General features: G+C 34.2%; 1 protein-coding gene across 2 annotated transcripts in view; it reads left to right on the top strand.

Annotated features, from left to right (window-relative positions):
• Window positions 1–10: 10 nt before the first annotated feature.
• Window positions 11–21,976, top strand: part of ARID4A (AT-rich interaction domain 4A) — a 59,451-nt gene continuing 37,485 nt past the window's right edge. For both annotated transcript variants that reach the window (XM_033108074.1, XM_033108073.1), the window contains exons 1-11: window positions 11–347; window positions 1,435–1,492; window positions 3,222–3,332; window positions 5,301–5,366; window positions 6,337–6,427; window positions 13,462–13,541; window positions 13,627–13,721; window positions 16,065–16,197; window positions 19,332–19,411; window positions 20,437–20,513; window positions 20,921–21,087. In XM_033108074.1, coding sequence (XP_032963965.1) covers window positions 1,487–1,492; window positions 3,222–3,332; window positions 5,301–5,366; window positions 6,337–6,427; window positions 13,462–13,541; window positions 13,627–13,721; window positions 16,065–16,197; window positions 19,332–19,411; window positions 20,437–20,513; window positions 20,921–21,087 — 906 coding nt within the window. In that variant the 5' untranslated portion in view covers window positions 11–347; window positions 1,435–1,486. The remainder of the gene's footprint in view (window positions 348–1,434; window positions 1,493–3,221; window positions 3,333–5,300; window positions 5,367–6,336; window positions 6,428–13,461; window positions 13,542–13,626; window positions 13,722–16,064; window positions 16,198–19,331; window positions 19,412–20,436; window positions 20,514–20,920; window positions 21,088–21,976) is intronic.

Here is a 21,976-nt window from a genome sequence, read left to right as displayed (position 1 = left end):
CCAGTCATGTTAGACTTCGGATACAGCCAATCACAAGTGGAAGATGTCCTACTGCTGTTTTTCGCACCAATCCGTGAAGTTTCAGAGCTACATCCAATGAGGAAGGCAGGTAGCTAGCTCCAATCCGAAGCTCTTCGGCGTCATGATCAGCCAATAGGAGTTCGTGTAGAAACGAGTCTGCTCAACAGCTTGTTATTTGGTGGATTGTGGCAGTAAATCGGGCGAGTGGGGAACCCGGCGCAGGAACTGCTGCCGCGGCCGGGAGTGGTGCTGTCCAGACTGGGGCCCACGGGGGCCAGTGGGGCGGAGGACTTCGGAGCTGACAGCGCGCACTTCAACCGCAGTTGGTAGGTGGGGAGGAGGGAAGCGGGGGATACTGAATGGACGAAACGGCAGTGGCAGCTGCTGCTGCTACTGCTGCCCGGAGTCCCGGTGCAGTTGGAAGCTTTGGAGGTGGGGAAGGAGATGCTAGGCAAGCGGTGCGGCGAGCGCAGGGGAAGGAGCCAGTCGGGGAGCAGTGGCAGCAAGTGCAGGAACCGCCGCCGCAGCCGCCTCCTCGGCCACTTCCCCGGGAAAATGGCTGTGAGGCTGGCCGCGCCGCTAAGTTTGCTTCCGCGCCCTAAGGAGCGGGCTGCTTTGGGGAGCCCGCCCCCCAACTCCGCGGCGCGTCCTCCCCTGTGGAGTCCGTAGCTGGACCGAGGGACTAGGGGCAGGTACCTCTCTGGGCTGTACAAAAAGTTGAGGCGGGCGCAGGGAGGAGGCGGTGGCTGCCGCTGTGCGGCTCCCCTCCCCTCCCACTCGCTGTCCGGGCCACCTCCCCTCCTCCTCTCCGCCCCCCCCAGCCCCCTCCCCCTCGGCGGGTCTCCCCTCACTCTCGCGCCTCCGGCTGAAGGCCGCGGCCCCTGCCTCTTCGGGTGCAGAAGCGCTTCTTCCTGACATGGTGCAGAGCGGAGGAAGGAGAGCAATGGCGCCGTGACACTCCGCTGCCGCCACCGCGGGCCCGGGGCGGGCGGAGGGGGCACAGCGGCGGAGGCGGGGCGCGGGGCCGAAGTCAGGGTATACGGGGGGCGGCGGAGCAAAGACTCGGCGACCGTGCCTGTCGGGGACTCGGGGAAGCCCCAACGGCACCCTGCCCTTTTCCGGAGCGATCGGTCCTGGGGCTCCGAGTTGAGCTTTTCGGGTCAAAGTGGTGAGCGAGGCGGGGCCGGTGGGCCGCTGGCTAACTAACTCCAGGGCGGAACGGGCTGTCCTTTGGCGCCCGTGGGGTTTTCACTGCCCCCCAGCTCCTGCGACCTGGTTACCCTCCGAGGGGAATCTTATCCCTTCCCTGATGAAGGTTCTGTCCTTCCCCGCTGGCATTTGTTTACTTTCTTTCCCTGAGTCGCTCCCCTGTGTAGACTGATTCTGTGCTTCTTTCCCCTGCCCGTGGTTTAGCGACGGAGAAGATAGCTCAGTTGAGCTGGAACCCCACAAGTCACCAATAAAAATGAAGGTAAGTGGAGTCAGCGCTACTCTGAACCTTGTGCCCTGGGCACTGCCTGTCGTGAGGCTGGTGCTGTGGAATGTCATTTTTTTTCCCTACTCAAAATTGATTCCTCTACTAAGCAGCGCTTTCTGAAAAGGAGGTCGTGTTGAATGGATGGGAAATGATCATTGTGTCCAAACGTAGTCAGTTCGGCCCCTCTTTGAAGCAGTTAACACTTTGGAAAGGCTGTTACAGCCTTTCCATTGTCCATTGGGCTAGTATTTTTAAACACTTCCTGTGTTGGCAGCAACCTTTGCAGAAGTAAAGCATTTGTCCAGCTTTGGTTCTTTGGGGGATTTTTTTGAAATTTTTATTCTTCCTCAGTGCCAGTGCGATTTTCTAAGGAAAGAAATATGTAAGGGAGGTATCATTTCTACTGGGGATAAAGGTGAAATTTCGTGGCTAAAATTTGAAAGTGAGTTAAAATGAATAGCTTTAATTCAATTGTTATAATAACTATTTTAAAACGTATTCAACCTAAATATATACATATATATTCTTCTGAAGACAACTAATATTGCAAACATTGTCAGTGATGTTTAAAGGGAAATGAAGGTATAGCTGTAGTGCTGTGGCGTTGAGTGTTTCAGGTAAGATATTTACTTGCCGAAAGGATTCCTCTACAATTTGCATTATTTGTAAATGCTCTAACTTTAAAAGGTACTTAATTAGTCATTTATTGTTTCAATGTATTAAGCTCTGAAATACATCATTTTCCGAAATTTTCTATTGCTTTCTTATTTCCTTGTAATGATACATGTAACTTCTTTAATGTTAAAGAAGAAAACATGTTAGAAAATGAAAATCATTTTCTACCTAAAAATGTATCTTTTAAGATGTACACTGTAACCTTTGCACTTGGCAATGTTAAATCAAGCTTGTATGAATACACTTAACTTTTGAAAAAAATAGGTAAAATGACAGATTGAGATAGCAATCATTCTGTTACTGTCAAGATTAAAATGAATCGTAGAATGAAATTTCTCTCATCTTTCAGTTGTTCTTATCATGGCCATTGGCTAAAAGACATCTCTTATTGAAGCTTTTCTTTTTATATAGCAAGAAAACTAGTGTGGTAAACTAGATACAGCTACAAGTCTTATGCCATCAGTTGATATCTCTGCATTCATCGGCTGAATTTAAACTTAAACCTTTGAAATGCAGCTTTTAGCAAATGATTTTTTTTCAAGTAGTGCTCTCCTTTCAAAAGGATTGACTTTATTTCTTATTTATACAGTTATACCATGTCCAAAAAAATGTTGCCTTTATGCAGCTGTATACTAATAAACTTAATTATGTATTGTTAGTGTTATTTTAATAGCAATATTTCTTTTAATTTGAAAACAAAATTTTCGGAGGCCACAATTGAATTACTGAAAGTTTTATGAGATAACTTAATATGCGTATACTTACACTTTTTCTGTTTTTTCTTGTTTTTAATTTCTTAAATATATTGTAGAATTGTTGAAACATTTTGTATCTGGAGAAAATAGATTATTATATTTCTCTACTGATACTTTCCAGTTACAGTTTGAAATGTTTTATGTTATCAGGATATAGTTTATAAAATACAGTGTTTGTTTGGGGTATTTTTCAAATTATCAATGATACTAACAATAGTGTGACTGTTTTTATTACTTTGAACACAGACTTGGGGAAAATAGTAGTGAATTTGCATTTTATGTTCTTTCATCAGGCGGCGGATGAGCCTGCCTACCTGACAGTGGGAACTGATGTCAGTGCCAAGTACCGGGGTGCATTCTGTGAGGCAAAAATTAAGACTGTGAAAAGGCTGGTAAAAGTTAAGGTAATTTTTGTTTTCCTTTTTATGTAACAGCTTTATTAACTCTGGATTGAAGAGAGTTGGGGAGGGGCAGACTACAAATCAGCATTTTATTTATTGAATCGCTACTGTGTGAAAACAGTTATATATAAAACTATAGGAAAAAAGCCCATTAAGATATCAGAAATAAAGAACTCACAATGAGAATTTATTCCAAAATGCTTCTATGGAACTACCATGCTCACAATCACTTCCTATCATTTGGATCTTTCCTATTTGTGGTATCATGTTTAAATAGTCTGTAATCTATTTTCTCCTTTTTCATAATATTCAGGTTGAAACAATTTCAAGTGATTAGGAAAAAAGAATACAGTGGGAATTATGTTTTCAAGACAGCATTAAAAATGATTTAGGAATTTTATTTTGAAGATGATTTTGTGTCTCGAAAAAGTTAATCCATTATTCCCGTACAATATTTGGAAATATAGAAATGTACTTAAGGATTAATACAGCTTACCGCTCAGAAATACTACTCTTAACATTTTTTTGTTCCTTTACAGTAATTTTCCTATATAAATGTTTTTAGTAATCTTATTTAGATTACTAAAGTAATCCATGCTTATTATAAACATTTTTAACATTATAGAGCTATATAATAAAAAGTACATGAAAGTCCTCTTTGATACTACTCTAAAGAGATTTGATGTGGTCTACTGGATTCTGTGCTGTACCTATCTTAACAAGTGGTGTTGTCATTGTTACTACTGGGTTGTGCTGTACTTTCAGTTTTGCAGTTTGCTTTTCCCTTATATACCTGATCTTTTCCTGTAAAAATTAAGCACTTTGAAAGGAGGAAATGTTTGATTTGTTCTATGAATACCTAGTGGGAACTCAAAATATGTCGAATCAATAAATGAACTAGAGCAGTGATTCTAAAAGTGTGGCCCTGGATCAGCAGCATCAGCCTCACCTGGGAACTTGTTTAAAACGCAAATTCTCAGGCCCTCACACCAGACATACTGAATTAGAAACTATGGGGGTGGGGTCTAGTGATTGTGTTTCAACAAGCTCTCCAAGTGTTTCTAATGCATGTTTAAGTGTAAGAACCATTGAACTAGAGGAGTATGTTTTGTGTGGTAGATAGATTTATCTATGATTATTATAAAATTTCTGTTTAAATTCTGATCTGCCAGTGAAACTTTTCTTCAAGTATTATTAGGATATCATTTGACGTTCATTTCTTCTATGTTTCATATAGCCTATGTCAGCTATACAGGATTTGATTACTAAATATTTCCTTGGAATTCTTTGAGAATTTAAACTTTTTGTTTGTATTATGGCTATTTTGTAAATTTAATTTAAAATCAATATCTTGGTTTTTGGGGGCGGTCTAATCATAAATGCATTACCTAGAATTTGAATTTTCTTATTTGGGTACTAGCTGTAGTTAGATGGTTACCCTGTATATTTGGGAGGATCTGTAGTTGAAAGGAGCACTTACTTATAACTGACTTGCAAATCATGGTTGTTATTCAGGTTTACTTTGTAAAGGACCCAAAGAGTTCTGGCTTTAATTTACCTTGAATGTAAGCCATAAAGTTGATATTGTTTTTTGTATACTTGGTGACAGAACCTTTTATGACTTGTTGATAAAAAGCAATGAAGGCAGTTCTAAGCTTTTACAATAATCACTACAGATTATAAATCTTCTATAGTTCATTAATTCAGCAAACATTTATTAAATGCCTGTAATATGCATTGACATTTGCCAACTGCTGGGAATATAGTGATGAAGGAGAACTCTAGCCTTCAAGGAGCTCACAGTTAATGGGAGAGACAATAAACATAAATAAAAGACAATGTAATAAGTATTGTAACAGCAGTAACCACAGGATGCTCAGAAAACATATTTTAAAGACGTTGTTACAGTGTTACCATAAATGTATTGGTTTAAAAGTAACATGTGAATTACTGTGCAAAAATATTTTCCAGGTACTCCTGAAACAGGACAATACCACACAGTTGGTGCAAGATGATCAAGTAAAGGGTCCTTTAAGAGTACGTATGTTCTACAGTTAAAAATATGAAATAATGAATCAGAAATTCATACAATAACTTACTAAATTTTACATTTGTATATACAATTTAAAAATTTTAGAATGTTAATTAGAAAACAATATAAATGAGGTGTTATATAGTCAGTATAGCTTATGATATTACAATGGCTGTGTCCTTATTTTAAGAATGTTAAGTATATTACAGAAGGATAATTTAATATATATAAACATGAGTTTTCAGCCACCTTTTGTTTTGAATTCTTGGATTGAGTGCTTCATTTTGTTTTTTACACTGTTGCCATACATGTTTAGATTGCTACTAATATACGTCTGAATCTTCTGTTCTAACTTACCAAATAAACTTATGTTGGCTCCATAATTCAATTCAATGAATACCTATGTTATATTTTCATCCATTTCTGACCATTTGTTAATGTAATAAATCTTTGTTATGTCTGAGTACCACTTTGGTTAATATCTGATATACAGTGGTCTGGAAGCTGAAAGAAGGTCAACTGGTCCATCCCTCTTTCTCTCCAGGTGAACCTTTATCAAAAAGGTTCCTTAAATATAAATGCTGAATCCCATATTTTTGTGAAAGACAATTGAAGCTATTTTTGCTGTGTCTTACTGTTTTTCAGTTCTTATATTCCACAGTTTTCTTGAAGACAATGTGTTACAGTGAAAAAGCTCTAAAGTAATACTTAAGAGACTGGGTTCTCATCCTGGATGCTGCAAATTATTTTCTTTTTCTGAGCCAAAATTTTCAATGTGTAAAATGGAGTAATAATAGCTATCGTACTTATGCCAAAGCGTTTGTGGGCTCATATTGCATGATAAATATATGAGCACTATAAATGACAAAGATCTAAGCCAATGTAAGGTAGAATTATCGTAAGTATCTTTTTATAGTTAGTGGAAATGATTTGGTTTGTTTAAATTTGGTATGAAATTTTGATTTTGTGTTTTAGGTTGGAGCTATTGTTGAAACAAGGACATCTGATGGATCCTTTCAGGAAGCTATTATCAGCAAGTTGACAGATGCTAGTTGGTATACTGTTGGTAAGTAGTTAGTTAAGTAGTAATTTAATCCATAGGGTTTGATCTGGGGGTTGCAGATACCTCTATTTTGTAAATACACTGAATCATTATGTTAGCAGAGAAATATGTATTCTTTCCTGTCAATTTACTTGATATAATTGGCTAAAATTTTAATAATGCCCTGCTGGTAACAGAAATAATTATCGCTTACAGTAACTTGACAACTTGTGGCTATTTCGTTCAAGAATGTACTTCTTTTTTAGGTTACCTTGGTATTTCTTTCCAGCAAAATTAAATTATATAGTTATTTTTGTTCCATGAGGAAAGTCAATACAACTTAGTATTATAAATAATCAGATGTTTTAATGTTTTCTGTAATTACAATTAAGAGTGCATAATTGCAATCTTTTATTGTATTGTTGCCTGTTTTATATAAGGGTAATAATAGATGTTACCACAGAATTTATTGACTAAAAAAATTCCACCCAGAATAGATTCAAGCCTGGGTAATCATCGATTAATTTTTGATTTTTGATACAATGAGGGGCCTTTTAGTAACACCTTTCAAGAAAGATACATGGTACTATGAACTCATTCTTAACATTCCATGAGTAACCTTATACTGGTTTTAAAAAACCTTGTAGTGAGTAGCAATAAATGTCATAATACATGTAAATTTAAACCTAAATGTAGTACTTACATAGTCACTGTCATTATGTTGATGAGAATAGCAACAGTTAACATTTCTAAATCTTCTCTCAGTTCTTTCCAACTACACAGTCCTGTGGATAACACCCAATTCTTTGTTTTACACTGACATCTATAGCATTGTTTGGTTTTTACAGTATGTCTTGGAATAAACAGTATTACCAGTCTTGTAGTTTCCTTATCGAAGGAAGAGAAATGGCCCTTTAGGTTTACTTTTATTTAACTTGATTTGCTGCTTTGGGTAAAAATTACTTACCTCCAGTTGATGCCCAAAGCTGTTAAAAACTGTATTTCTTGTGTTTTACTTTGTGGCTTCTATTAGTACTTGTAGTGATTTACTGTATGTAGCCACTGTTTTCTAAGCATTTTTATTCTTTTACTTCCTAAAAATTGGTGTTGGTTCACAATGGTCTATTATTCTGAACTACATATTTTTAGGAAGTTTACTTGTGGTTATTGGTAGCTGTTAAAAAAAAAAAACTAAGCTAATGTTAACTCAGAGATTAATAAATAAATAAATACAATTTTGTTATGTTAAACAGGGCAGGGCAGTGGTAAAAATTACAGGAGTTGATACATATAGAATCATGGGTAATTATGTGATGCATGTTCAGGTATTAATATTGCATCCTATTTGGTACTTAATATCATGATTGCATTCATGACACTTGTGTAGTTTTACTGACATAATGCTCGTGCTTCTACAGAAGCGATACTTTTCAGGGTTTCTGGGTTTCTGGACCTCAAAATAATCCTTCAATTATGAAAAGCGATCTCTATTCACATGAATAGCATTTTAGCATTTCTAAAAACTAGTTGCTACTGAGCATTCTCTGTAGTGATTTTCTATGATAGGTAATTATAGAAAAATTATGTAATTCTTGTTCTCAAAGAGCTTAGAATTGTAATTGCATATAATTCATGTATCAAGCATCAGTGTACATAAGAATCACTTGGTGCTTTTTAAAAAAAATGAGATTTGAAGACCCCAAATCTCTCCAATTAAGTAGATCTGTGGGTGGCAACCCAATAATCTTTCTTTTTATATGCACAGTGGCTGAATCTAATGTAGGTCGTACACACTTAGAAAAACAGACCACACTTGGAGAAACAAGAGACTTACTTGGGAGAAAAATTTCAAAATATTTAAGATTCGTACATCTGTGTAATGAGAGAGAATTACCTAAAACATTTAAGATATTAAGAGGCACTATTCACTTAAGTATACTCAATATAGCACTCTGCTCTAAAGAATGGTTAGATATTGAAGGATGTAGAACACATAAAGAATGATTAGAGTATAACAAGCTTAAAAGATGTCAAAATACAATGTGTGATCTCTCAGAGGTCATAAACTTTCTATGTTTTTCTTTAATTGAGTGTCTACTGCCTTTTGGGTTTAATCATTCTTTTCTGGAATTGTTCTTGATTTCTAGTTCCTAATGAGGTGTTACATAGGTAGAATCAGAAAGTTATAGAAAGTATGATTCTTCATGACATTTTTTAAAGAGATCTTGAAATTATGTCAGACTTAAAAATGAAAGGAGGATACCATACTGCTGGTTTGGTCAAATAGAAGTTGTGATAACTGGTGATCAAAAGTTAGCAATGAGTCAGTGATATTAACACCTTCGTCTGTAATGTAGGTGTTAATTTTTGCTATTATAGCACATTAACCCATTTTGAAAGAGGTAGAACTAACATAACTCAATTTTTAAAAATCTAATGCTTTCGCTCTAATGTTGAAGAATAAATAGCTCCATCTCATGGATTTTTTGTTTTGTTTTTTGAGCCTTGGAAATACTTCCTCTTCTTATTATAAAACAGTTCTTCCTAGCATTGTTGATTCATTTGGCAGTTCTTATTCCTTGCATTAAAGGTAAGGAATTTGTTATGTATGGAAATGTGTTGTTACTTGTCCAGTCATTCAAAAGCTATCAAAATTGTGATTAGAATTTATATTTCAACTGTTGCCATTAACTCCTGGTAAATACAACTGTCACTAGGATATTCTATAACTCTTCTTTTGCCTTTTGGAATATAAAAATAACACATTGAGTTTGAAAAATAAGGAAAATGTCAAGGAAAATAATTGCCATTAAATTTAGTAATTTACATATAAAATGTACATATATAGTATATATCATGTTTAACACTAAAATCTATTTGATCATTTATGTATTTTTATGACATTATTTTTATGATTCATAACTTTTTCATGACTTGTAGTTACTGTTCTGCACATCAGTTGTATGCGATCTCATGGAAGTTCTAATTAATGGAGTAGAAATTTAAATGAAACTGGTGAATGGGCTGACTTTTTTTAGAATGTGCTGCAGGCTTATAAGGCTTTTAACTTAGTTAGAACCCCTTAATGACACACGTTATAACCAAAACCAACCACAAAATGTTTTCAAAACCAGGTGGTTATTATTCCATCATTACGAAAAAAATGTACTAAGCAACAAAGAAATCTAGTAAGTCTGTAATAGGTTTTAACCCATTGTTAAATGGCCTTCCATATGACTTAGCATTCCAATGATATTTTGTTAATGTAATTAGACATTTGAATATTAATTTCTTAACTTTCCAGGTTCCTAAAGTTTTTGACCCTAGCTGCTGAGGGACTTCTGTAGTTCTCACAGATGATTTTATGAGTAACAGAACTATTGGTTTTACTTAGGATATGCATTTATTTTTAATTTAAAAATTTTTACTCCATTATGTGAAATATTTTGTTAATTATACGTGCAATACATAGATGTAATAATAATACTTACTTTTCATAAGTCTGAATTCTTGACTTCCTCGCATGTTCATTTTATGACTCTGCTTCATTACCTATTTATTATGTATTTTGATCCCCCCTTAACTAAATTATAGTTCTTTGATTAACCTTCTGATTCTCAGTTTCGTTATCTATAAAAGATAGTGATTCCTGCCTTACAGAGGCTACTGTGAGGATCAGGACATGCTAGAAGCTTAATAAATGATAGCTAATTATATATTGAGTAAACAAAATTAATTTACTGTTGTTATTATCTTACTGTCCTCCAGCATATAACAGTGTCATGATAATAGATAGATCTTTTGTATTTAGTAGTTTTATTATTATAGGTCCGTTGCTTTTGTTTCTGTGAATTCTTAACAGTTTAGAGTTAGGCTTTGTGTATTTCTTTGCGTTGGCATTATTTTGCCTAGTATGGTTAATCAGGAGAGTCTCAGCTTTATCATTTTTCTCAAATCAGGTTTTAGTATTTATATGTCATATACTAATAGATACTGTTAGTAATATCTGTTCTGTGGCATTCAATAAATAATTTATTCAACTGCCATTTTTGGCAAGTATAAGAAATTTCTTTGAATTACTAAATCCTAATAGTCTGACTTTTTTCTTTTGGCAAGCTGTAGTATACATCTTGAACTAAAAAGAAACTAAATTTATTATATATACCAGTTAATTATTTCACACTTACCAAAATGCCAGAGTCACTCTTCAATACCTACAAATTTTGTGTTCTTTTAAGTGACACTTCTAACATGAAGTTATAGAGAAAATGTCTTATGGATGGAATTTTTCATTATTTTGATAATCAAGGAGGTCATGATTAATAGGTCCACTATGTTCTTGGGTATTCTATTTGTCTTTCAGAAAATCATGAGAAGTTAACATGGCTTAACAAAATTGATTCCAGTTCTCAAACTATACCTTTGTAGAGTTTTATGAATTAAAAAAAAAAAAAATGTCTCATACTATTTCTCTTTGTTCAGTTGAAGTTGGAAGTGTCCCTATATAAAGCTATAAAATTGATGTTTGCATCACAGTTCCCTTTTGAGAAGTTCCTTTGGTTCTTACACTATTTCTAACCATGGTAAAATATGACAAAGTGAAACGACTTTTTTCCTTCAAAAATCTGATTTATTTCAAGTGATTATTTAAAAAAACCAAAAAACAAGAACTAAGTATAGTAATCATTGAAATTCTCATCAGAACGTTTTGATTTGGGGCTGCCATTGATTAATGATGAAACACTGTGGAAAAGATTTTGTTGCAAAGTTGGTGTTATTAATTGGTCTTATATTCTCATTTTCCTTCTTCACACCTCCACTTAACTACGCATGTATATGAGTATATACAGAGGGTGCCAAAAAATGTATACACATTTTAAGAAAGGAAAAAGGTATTAAAATTATAATAATATATACCAATAACAAGAGATGAATACAAGTCACGTTTGACTCCTGCAATTACAAGAGGTGCTCAAAGTGGTTACAATCAGCGTCCAGACACTTCTGAACTGATTGAGCAACATTGACCATCTCTTAAAATGTGTAAACATTTTTTTGGCATCCCTGGTATGTGCGTCCAGTGTCACTATCTTTGGTATTGTAGGCGTTAAGGAAAATTAGAACTTTTAAGATTTTATTCTTTCATATACTTACATACATTAATTCTAATGTGAAGAATTATTTTAAGTTTGTTATAACTATGATTTTGAATTTTTAAAAGAACAGTGGTTTATTTATTAGACTTTCCACCACATGAATCATAATTTTCATACAAATGTTTAGACCACTTTTAATCAAGTATAGATTAGTCATGTAACTGTTGGTGAATATTGTGTGTTTTCCTGTCATGGTATCTGCAGGTGGTCATTAATTTCTGCATCATTAACAGTGTATAAAACAAAACAGCTGCTTTGGTGGAATCATTGCAGTTATTTGAATATGTGCTTCAGGAGCTTTTAATTGTCGCTGTATTGTCTCCTAAATGTAAGAGACTCTAAGCTAGATGTCTTTAGTCTAAGAAAAAGAACTGATTGAGATAAATATTGAAAACGTCGAGTGCTCTTATGTAATTAAATTTCTATCATGAAAAAATTAAGATTATGATTTGAAGGCAAAGTGTTTGCTAATAAAACAACCTTTTTAAAAAACTGCAGGGTTGTAATTATATAGATAACAAGGTAAAAGTTCTAAGATGTTAAATTAAGGTAATGTAAAATTTTCCTTTATTAACACTAACCTATTCTGTTAGAGTGGAAAAATATCTAGGTTTATGACAAGCAGGATTAAATCTTAAAATAATCATTTTGGGCTATATAGGCTTTCCTGTGTATTTGTTATTTTCATAAGATGTACAAACATTTGTTGATACGTATATGCGTTTTAAGTATCTGAGGTAAAGATTCCATCTCATTATAGTTTATTTCTTCATAGTGCTGGGCAATCAGGTGTCTACTGAGAACATTTTCTTTTTAATAAGCCTTGTAAATGTTAGATGTTAAAATAAGAGTACAGAGTACAATTTTTCTGAAAAATTAAATATATAAAATTATTAAAATAATATAGCTAATCATATGGTGAATATTAGTTGTTAATTGTTAAATTCCTTACCCCCATTTCCTTGAAACATTTGAACATAGTTTTCAAGTAGTATGATTTTTGTTTTATTTTAATTTTTTATTGGGGAATATTGGGGAACAGTGTGTTTCTCCAGGGCCCATCAGCTCCAAGTCGTTGTCCTTCAATCTAGTTGTGGAGGGCGCAGCTCAGCTCCAAGTCCAGTTGCGTTTTCAATCTTTAGTTGCAAGGGGTGCAGGCCATCATCCCATGTGGGAACTGAAGTGGCAACCCTGTTGTTGAGAGCTGGTGCTCTAACCAGCTGAGCCATCTGGCAGCCCCAAGTAATAGGATTTTTTAAAAATAAGTATAATAAAAGTAAAAACCTTTAAGAAAGTTTCCGTGTAATTATCTGTTTTTAGAATTTTTTTTAAAAAAAATTTCATCTTTCTGGTGTTTCCTCGTTTCAACATTTGTTTCTAAATTTCTTGCATCCTCTTCTACCAAAAGAAAAAAGTTGAATCTAATGATTTCAGAATTTGGCAGCCGTACTTCTACTATGGTAGGTTATCACACAGATAAGTAGAAGCAATAGGATAATCCAATAGCATTATCAGAAGTCAGTTTCTGTAAGTTAGGGATGTGCCATTGATAACTTGAGAAAAACCCGTAACTTCTTTTTTTTAAACCAGGTTTTTGCTCATTCTTCTAGGAGTATAGGTAATTTAATATCTGTGTTTTGACTATGTTGCTAATGGTTTAAGAAGGTAGTTTTGTAGTGTTAGAAATTGAAAAAGTGAATGGAGATACTAAGCAGTTGGGAGCACCCATTTAACCTATGTTTGGTGTCTATAGAATGGAAAATGTGGTATGTGCTTTTTAAAATAACTAACAAACAATGGTTCTTAAAAATATTAAGCCCCAGATAAAATAGCAATAATAGCATTCTGTGCAGCTAAATATTATTTAGTGGACATAAATTATCTCTCTTTTGTTTATTACAGTGTTTGATGATGGTGACGAGAGAACATTGAGACGCACCTCACTTTGCCTAAAAGGAGAGAGACATTTTGCCGAGAGTGAGGTAGGGTGACGTGGACTCTTTGGGTTGAATAAAGGCTACTAATATAGAGGCAAAATGTGATTTAATTTGTCTGTTTCTTATCCAGACTCTTGACCAGCTTCCATTAACAAATCCAGAGCATTTTGGAACTCCTGTAATTGCAAAGAAAACGAACAGAGGAAGGAGGTCCTCTCTTCCTGTGTAAGTGTTTTTATATACAGTAACATTACAATTATTATAACATTAACCAAATGACTTTTCTTGGATGGCTATATTTGTTTGGGTAACCTTTACATAGTATCTTATATCCTTATGTTGGACATTTTACCCACAGCTGATCTTGTTCTTAATTTTTCCCATTACTTTGTCCTATAGTTATCACAACTTCTTTTTCAAAGAGGCTATGTTTGTGTGACGTTACTTTGCCAAATTCCACAATTGATGTGATTTTTGTATTTCAAGTGAGCATATGTATTTTTTTTAATTATTATTTATTTATTTTTTTAGTTTATTGGGGTGACAATTGTTAGTAAAATTACATAGATTTCAGGTGTACAATTCTGAATCACATCATCTATAAATCACATTGTGTGTTCACCTCCCAGAGTCAGTTCTCCTTCCATCACCATATATTTGATCCCCCTTACCCTCACTCCCACCCCCCACCCCCCTTACGAGCATATGTATTTTTTAACATTTTTATTTCAAAAACATTTCAAAATTTAAAATTGTAACAATAATACAATAAACTTTCCTATACACGTCATCTAGATTCATTGATTGTTAACATTTTCTGGCACATTTGCTTTATCATTTTCTCTCTTTATAGATACATATTATAATTATATTTGAATTAATAATTGTAATAGGTGGAACCATTGGAGAGGAAATTGCAAGCATCATGACCTTTTCCCCTAAATACTTTACCTAGGACAGAACAAGGACATTCTCTTATATAACCAAAGTATGATTATCAAATTCAGAAAATTTGGTACTGATAGAATGCTATTATCTCATAATATGTAGTCTGTGTTTCAAATTTTGCCAGTTGTCCCACTAATAACCTTTATAGCATCCCCCAATTCCAGGATCCAATCCAAGATCATGCATTGCATTTATTTCTTTTTTTAAAAGATTTTTACTAAAATATAGCTAACATACAATATTATATTAGTTTCACATGAACAGTACTCAACAGTACTCAACTGGCACTATACATAGTTATTACCATATTATTGATTATATTCCCTGTGCTAAAGAAATGATCGTATGATAAGTCCAGAAACTGCCTGACACTGTACCACGCTATCACAATGTTACTGACTATATTCCCCATGCTGTACATTACATCCCCATGACTTATTTGTTTTCTACCTGGAAATTTGAATCTCTTATTCCCCTCCTTCTTTCCCTCCTTTTTAAATTTATCCATTACAGTTTGCATTCAGTATTATTTTATATTAATTTCAGGTGTACAGCATATGGTTAGACGTTTATATAATTTAAGAAGTGATCCCCCTGACTAGTACCCACCTGGCACTATATGTAGTTATTACCATACCATTGACTATATTCCCTGTGCTTTACTTTACATCTCCATGATGATTTTATAACTGCCAATTTGTATTTCTTAATCCCCTCACCTTTTTCATCCTGCCCCCAACCCCCTCCCATCTGTCACCCCAACAAATCTGGTATCCATCTGGCACCATACATAGTTAGTGCAATATTATTGACTATATTTCTCATGCTATACTCTACATTCTCATGACTACTTTGTTACAACCAATTTGTACTACTTAATCCCTTCCCCTTTTTTACCCACCCCCAACACCCTACCATCAGGCAACCATCAAAATGTTCTCTATATCTATGAGTTTGTTTCTGTTTTATTTATTTTCTCTTTTAGATTCCACTTATAAGTGAAATCATATGACATTTGTTTTTCATTGTCTGATGCATTTACTTCTTAAGTCTCTTTTAATCTGGAAAAGTTCCTCGGCCCTTTTTTGTCTTTTCATAGCATTGATATTTTTGAAGAGCACAGGCCAGTTGCTCTGTAGACTGTTCTTCACTAGGAGTTTGTCTGATTGTTTTAGTTATCCAGATAGTTTACCTAATAAACCTTCAGTTGTGTTTTAGTGAGATCTTTTCATAATCTGTTGAAAGTTAGAGATAACGTTATCTGGCATCTGGCATACATAAAAAGTAGAAGGGCAGTCTTTTGAAAAATGTATTTGGCACAGTAAGTACTTCAAGGTGACATAGTTAGGCTTTTCTGTCCCAGTGGGTGGTTGGCAGGAGAGCCCAAGTCCACCCTCATCGATCTAGTGAGGTGGATCAGAGTTGCCATGGACAGCTCAGGACTTCTGTGGGAATAGGGGAGGATCCATCGCTTTACTTCCAATAAGGACGAAGAGGCTACTATGCTGGGGTATTCCAGATTAGAAATTGAATTGTACATGTTAAATTCACACCACTCTGAACTCACACAATCAAAAATAGTTTGTGTTAAGATCATGATGAAGTTATTCTAACTTTTAGTAATGAAGATGAAAAGGAAGAAGAAAGTAGTGAAGAAGAAGATGAAGATAAGCGACGTCTCAATGATGAATTATTAGGAAAAGTTGTAAGTGTGGTATCTACATCTGAGAAGACTGAATGGTATCCTGCTTTGGTAAGTAAGGTTTCTTTGCAGAATTAACCATTTAAGGTATTTGTTTCATGTGGATTTTTAAAAAGCACTTAAAATATTTTGAAGGTATTACAAAGTTTAATTTGCACTGTATTAAAATATTGAGGTCCTACTTACTTCATTGTTTTCTTTTGTTATTTCCTTTCTTTAATTTTCTATAACTCATCATTTATTGGGATCTTTCAGTTCTTCCTTCAAAACGTGTCCCTTGGTCTCTTTTTGCTCTATTCCGTTACTACTTTATACATGATCTACAGTAACTACTTCCAAGTCCCCTTAACTCAATTACTGAATTCTTTCTTTACTAAATTCAGCCTAATTTTCTAGAAGTAACTTTTATAGAGAAATCAATTAAAAATATTGATTTAATTATGATAGTTCCATTCTAAAAAAAAAAAAACCCTTCACTGACTCTGCCTAATATATTAATTCTTCTTTCTATAAACGAATATTTGAGGCCACCCGTAGCTCTTGGTTTGTTCCCATAGTCAGTGTAAGGTCTCTACTCAGGTTCTTTTTCAACTGCTCCCTCCATAAGATACTTCACTCTTCTAAGCCTTTCCCCCTGCCTTAAATCACTAGTATTTACTGAGGATCTGTGGTGAGATCAGATTTGTTCTACGTTCCTTAGGAGAGAGAGAAGTACGAGACTTATAACACATTGCCCTCAAGAAGCTTACTACACACATCTAAAAGATTACATAGTAATTGAAAATTATATACTAATTTAAAATTTTTGGTGCACACACTGGAGTAGGACAGGGAGTACTGGGTAAGGAAAAGGTACAGCTAGGCTTTGGAAATGCAAGTCGTAATTGGGTTGGTATAGAAAACCAATCTTTGCTTACTTGGTGAAGGAATGAGAAGAAGGGATGGGCAAGAGGATTATTTCGTGAGAGGGATCAATAATACTTGGTAATACCTGTCTCCACTTTCGTAAATGCCTGTCTCCACTTTCTCGTCTTCCTCCTCCTCTCTTCTTAAGGTTCGCCTCAAGTCCTACCTTTTCTTCAGAGTCTCCCCTGACCACTTTAACATAAGTAGGCCCTTTGTCTCTGAGTTTTGATACCGCCTATATCTTTAATAATAATTTTGGCTCTAAATCTGTGCCAAATTAGATTAGAATCCTTTAAAGAACTGAGGCCATTTTCTTTTCAGGTTTCTGTGTGCATGTAAGTAAATACATTACTCAATTCCCATATAATAGATTTACTTTTCATAGGAAAAGTCTGAAAATCCTTCGAACTTTTCAACTGTACATGCAGACAAGTAAATGGAGTTGGATTCAGAATATTCAGGTCATAATTTACTAAGAAATTTAAAGAAACACAAAATTCCTTTTGTGTTCCTCAACAGATTTATCATATTCCAGGTGATATAGAAAATAAAAGATGAGTAAGACAACAGTCTTACAATTGATGATTTTTATAGTCTAATGAAGAAAATAATCTAACTATAATATAAAATTGTGTGTGTTCAATATTAGGACTTCTTGTAATGAGAGATTTATTTAAAGAAAAATCAAAGTCTTCGCGGAGCAGGTACCTTTGAGCTGAGCCTTGAAGAATTTAAAGTTAGTAAGCAGAGCTTCACTAGAGGGCTTCCGTAGAGGACACGAGATAAGTAAAAGCAGAAAAGCAAGGGATTCATTCATGGAACTGTGTGCTCTGGGAATCCATTTTGGCTAAATATTAGATGTGACTAGAGGAATAATAGGAAATAAGATTGGGAAGATAATTTGGATCTAGGACAGAAAGGTCTTTTAAGGCCATCTAAGGAATTTGGCTGCAGTTCTTCATAGAATTTTAAAGAGTGACATTATTCGAGCTGCATGTTTAGGAATGTTGGCGGGATTGTTGTTGGAAAGGGTGAAGGTGACAGGAATCAATTTGGAGACCATTAGAGTGGTTCATAGGTGACGTAATAAAGCTTGGGCTGTGCCTACTCATCCTTTAAGACCTATTTAAGCCTTTGCTGCCACACCTTTCTCTTCCCAATGTTGGGTTAAATCTTCCTCCTACGTGTTTTCATATGTGTTCTATGGCTGGTGTCACTGTACTTTTTCTCCATTGTGTTCTTTTTGAGTGTCTTTTTGTGTTGACCCCTCCATTACACTATTAGCTTCTTGAGAGCAAATACAAATATATTATTAATCCAGTAATTACCAGCACCTAACCAACAAACATGTATTTTCATCCTCCGTTAAGACAGCTGATATGACTGCCAAGAATTTTTAATTATCTGGATACATGCTGTTCAGTATGATAGCTGTGAGCCCTGTGTGGCCATTAAAGTTTAAATATAACAATTAAAATTAAATAGAATTAAAAATTCAATCTCTAAGTTGCACTAGCCACATTTCAAGTGCTCAGCCCCATGTGGTTCATTGCTACTGTGTTGGTCAATGTGATAATGAAGATTTTCATCATTGAATAAAGATGGTGCTAGATTGTAGCAGAGGGGCTTGTGTTGGGGGCTGGGTAATGAGCAAGGTACATTTCAGCCATTTGTTGGTAGACTTTAATTTTTTTTTAAATATTAAATTCTGTAAAGAATATACAGAGACTAATTACTAATGTTAAAACGTTTGTTATTTTTAAAAATTAAGAAATTAAAAGCTCTTTACTCAGATTTCTCAGACTGTTATTAGTAATTACTAAAAGTTGTACATACCCTGGTAAGAATGGGGACTGAGGTAGGTGTTCATTTCAAAATAGATCCTGATTCAAGTGTATTTTTAAAAATCATAATATGTCAAATTTTTATCACATATACATTTTTTGGATAATACATGAATTATTACTTAACTTAGAGTTAATCCTAATATTTTAAAAGTGGTGGTCACATTATAACTTATATTTCATTGATTATTCCCTTTATAATCTAATGACTAGGTAAATTAATACCTAGAAAACGAATGTGCCAAATTAAAATTATAAAGTGATCTTCCTTTGTAAGTAATTCATTAATAATGAAAGCTATTGTGAATGAAGCTATTTCTTGTAAAATATAATGCATTTTAGAAGTTCGGGGATCTGGAATTGTCCTTTTTAAAAATACATTCTTTTTCTGAGCAAAGAAAATAGGAATCAATCTGTTCTTATTTTGTATTTCAGGTAATATCCCCCAGCTGTAATGATGACATCACAGTGAAAAAAGACCAGTGTTTAGTTCGATCATTTATCGATTCTAAATTGTGAGTAATGAATCACTTAATAGTGTTACAGTGGGAGGGAAAAAAAACTGGAAGCACAATGATAGACTCTTCCCCACTCTAAGAATTTATTTTTAAAAGTCTCATCATTTCATGAACTGAGAAGTTGTTACTTAATATGTTTTGACTTTGTGTAATGTAGGTTATTTTTTCCTGAAAAATTTTATATAAAAACTAAACAACAATATGTGAAGATAATTTAAAAGTTTTTTTAATAAAGCATGGTATTGGTTTTCTCTTTAATTGTAAAAATTCTGTATTTTTATCATGTGTACATGTTATGAACTATGAAATTTACTTTTAATAGAATTTATATTACCAGAATAATTATTTTGATTTTTTTTGATTAAAAGCCAGATTTTTAGAAACTTCCCTTACCGTCAACTTTGTTTCCAAAACAGATGTAAAATTATATATATGTGTGTGTGTGTGTGTGTGTGTGTGTGTATATATATATATACACACACACACACACACACACACACACATATATACACACACACACACACACACACACATATATATATGGAGAGAGAGAGAGAGAGAGAGAGTTGTAATCCTCTGAAAAATTTAGTACCGTAATATATCTTACAATGGTAAAAATATTTTACATTAACCTTTATTACATTTTTTTACTAAAGTAAATAGTAAATTTAAGAAATATTAAAGTTCAAAATAGACATTGTCTTCGTAAGAAAAACATGCTGGTAAAAACTACCCCATACTGTGTGTAGGAGGGTTGCATAGATTGAAATATTACAAATGTGAGGTTCTCAAATTAATGTACTTTGAGTATGTGAATCATCAGAATTAAAATACTAGCTTTGCCTATATTACCTCTTGCTTTTTATGAAGGATTAGGATATATATGGTCTTTTAAAAACATTTTATAGGTAAAATAATCTCAATTTTGAGGTTTATATTTTTCTGTGTGTTAACATGGACTATATAAGTGATAGTTTTTATTTAATCATGGTTCCCTTCCATTTATTCTTCTCTATAACTAGTTATTCTATAGCAAGAAAGGATATCAAAGAAGTAGACCTTCTCAATCTCCCTGAATCTGAGCTCTCTGCTAAACCAGGTAAAGTAAGGATGAATCAATCCATTATTTCATGATGTGGCTCTAAATGACAAATAGTGACTAAAGCAAGACTGAATATTCTCTGGTGCTATTTTAACTGTTTAGAGTTAATATCCACTCTTATTTGGTGGTCTTTTTTTGAATGAGTAGAAAAAATATTTGGATTTATAATTTTTCGTTAAGTGTAACTTTTAATATTTTACCATTAAAATTTCTAACAGTATTCTCTAGAGTACTAATCAACATTAATATAGCATTATAACTTATAAAATAGATTCAAATGTATTATAACATTTTATAAGTAGCAGCTGAATTTGAATCCAGATCTTCTGACTCTGAATGTTACGTCTTTATTATTCTGTGCTGCTAATTCCATAACAACTGCTGAAGTATATTTTTACTCTTAGGGCTGCAGAAAGCAAATATCTTCTTAAAAACTAGAGTTGTTCCTGATAATTGGAAAATGGATATAAGTGAAATCCTTGAGTCATCCAGTAGTGATGATGAAGATGGCCCAGCTGAAGAAAATGAAGAAGAGAAGGAAAAGGAGGCCAAAAAGGAAGAAGAAGAGGTGGTAGGTGAAATTTCACATTTGTAATACATAAAAGCATTTTAATACTCCAAAGTAAAAGTAATACCTTTGTACATTTTTCCTCTGTTTAGATTCTCTATATTATTTGTTTCTGTCTTTTTCTAGTTCAACTTGATTTGGGGTAGGGGGAGTTTTTTTGGCTTCTAGCTTTTGGAGTAAATCGAACTAAATTTTAGCTGGTAAAAGGTTATAAAGAAGAACTTTTCAGATTAAATAATCAACAAGTGCAAACTTGGGGCTTTTTTGCATCTTTTGCAAACAACCAAGGAGGAAAGAAATGTAATATTTAGGTGTATATCATGTGTTGACTCATTTAAATTGTTACCGTGTGGAGTAACTGGTATTATTCTACTTAAAGGTGAGGAAAATGAGGGTCAGAAAGGTTTTAAGTAACTTTCTCAAGGTGACACAGCTCAAATGTGGAGAACAAGGATTTAAACCTAGGTCTGGTATATCTTAACTTCAAAACCTCACCTCTTTCAGACATTTTACATATCATGTCAAAGATAATGGAGATAAAAAAATTCTATCCAAAGTGAAAGAATATTTCATTTGGCAGTTTGATAAATCACAGAAAAGATTCAAATTGAATGTATAAGTGCTAATTTCTCTGTAATATTGTGATGTCATCTAGAGTATATGTATAATTGTAGGAAATCATTCATGGAGTACCACATAATTGCTTATATGAGTATTGTTGTCTATTTATTCAGTGTTTTGTCAAATGGGATCAACTGTCCACTATATTTTTAGTTGTTAGGAGGTAAAGGGGCTTAGGGGCAGACAAAGAGAATGAGTTTACTAAAAAGGAAGACCTATTTGAGCATGTAAAATATTTGCTTGGAAAATGTGGAATGCTTGTTTCTGTTTT

The sequence above is a fragment of the Rhinolophus ferrumequinum genome, chromosome 6 (assembly GCF_004115265.2).
Source record: "Rhinolophus ferrumequinum isolate MPI-CBG mRhiFer1 chromosome 6, mRhiFer1_v1.p, whole genome shotgun sequence".
NCBI classification, from domain to species: Eukaryota; Metazoa; Chordata; class Mammalia; order Chiroptera; family Rhinolophidae; genus Rhinolophus; species Rhinolophus ferrumequinum.
This window is presented reverse-complemented; position numbering and strand designations above follow the sequence as displayed.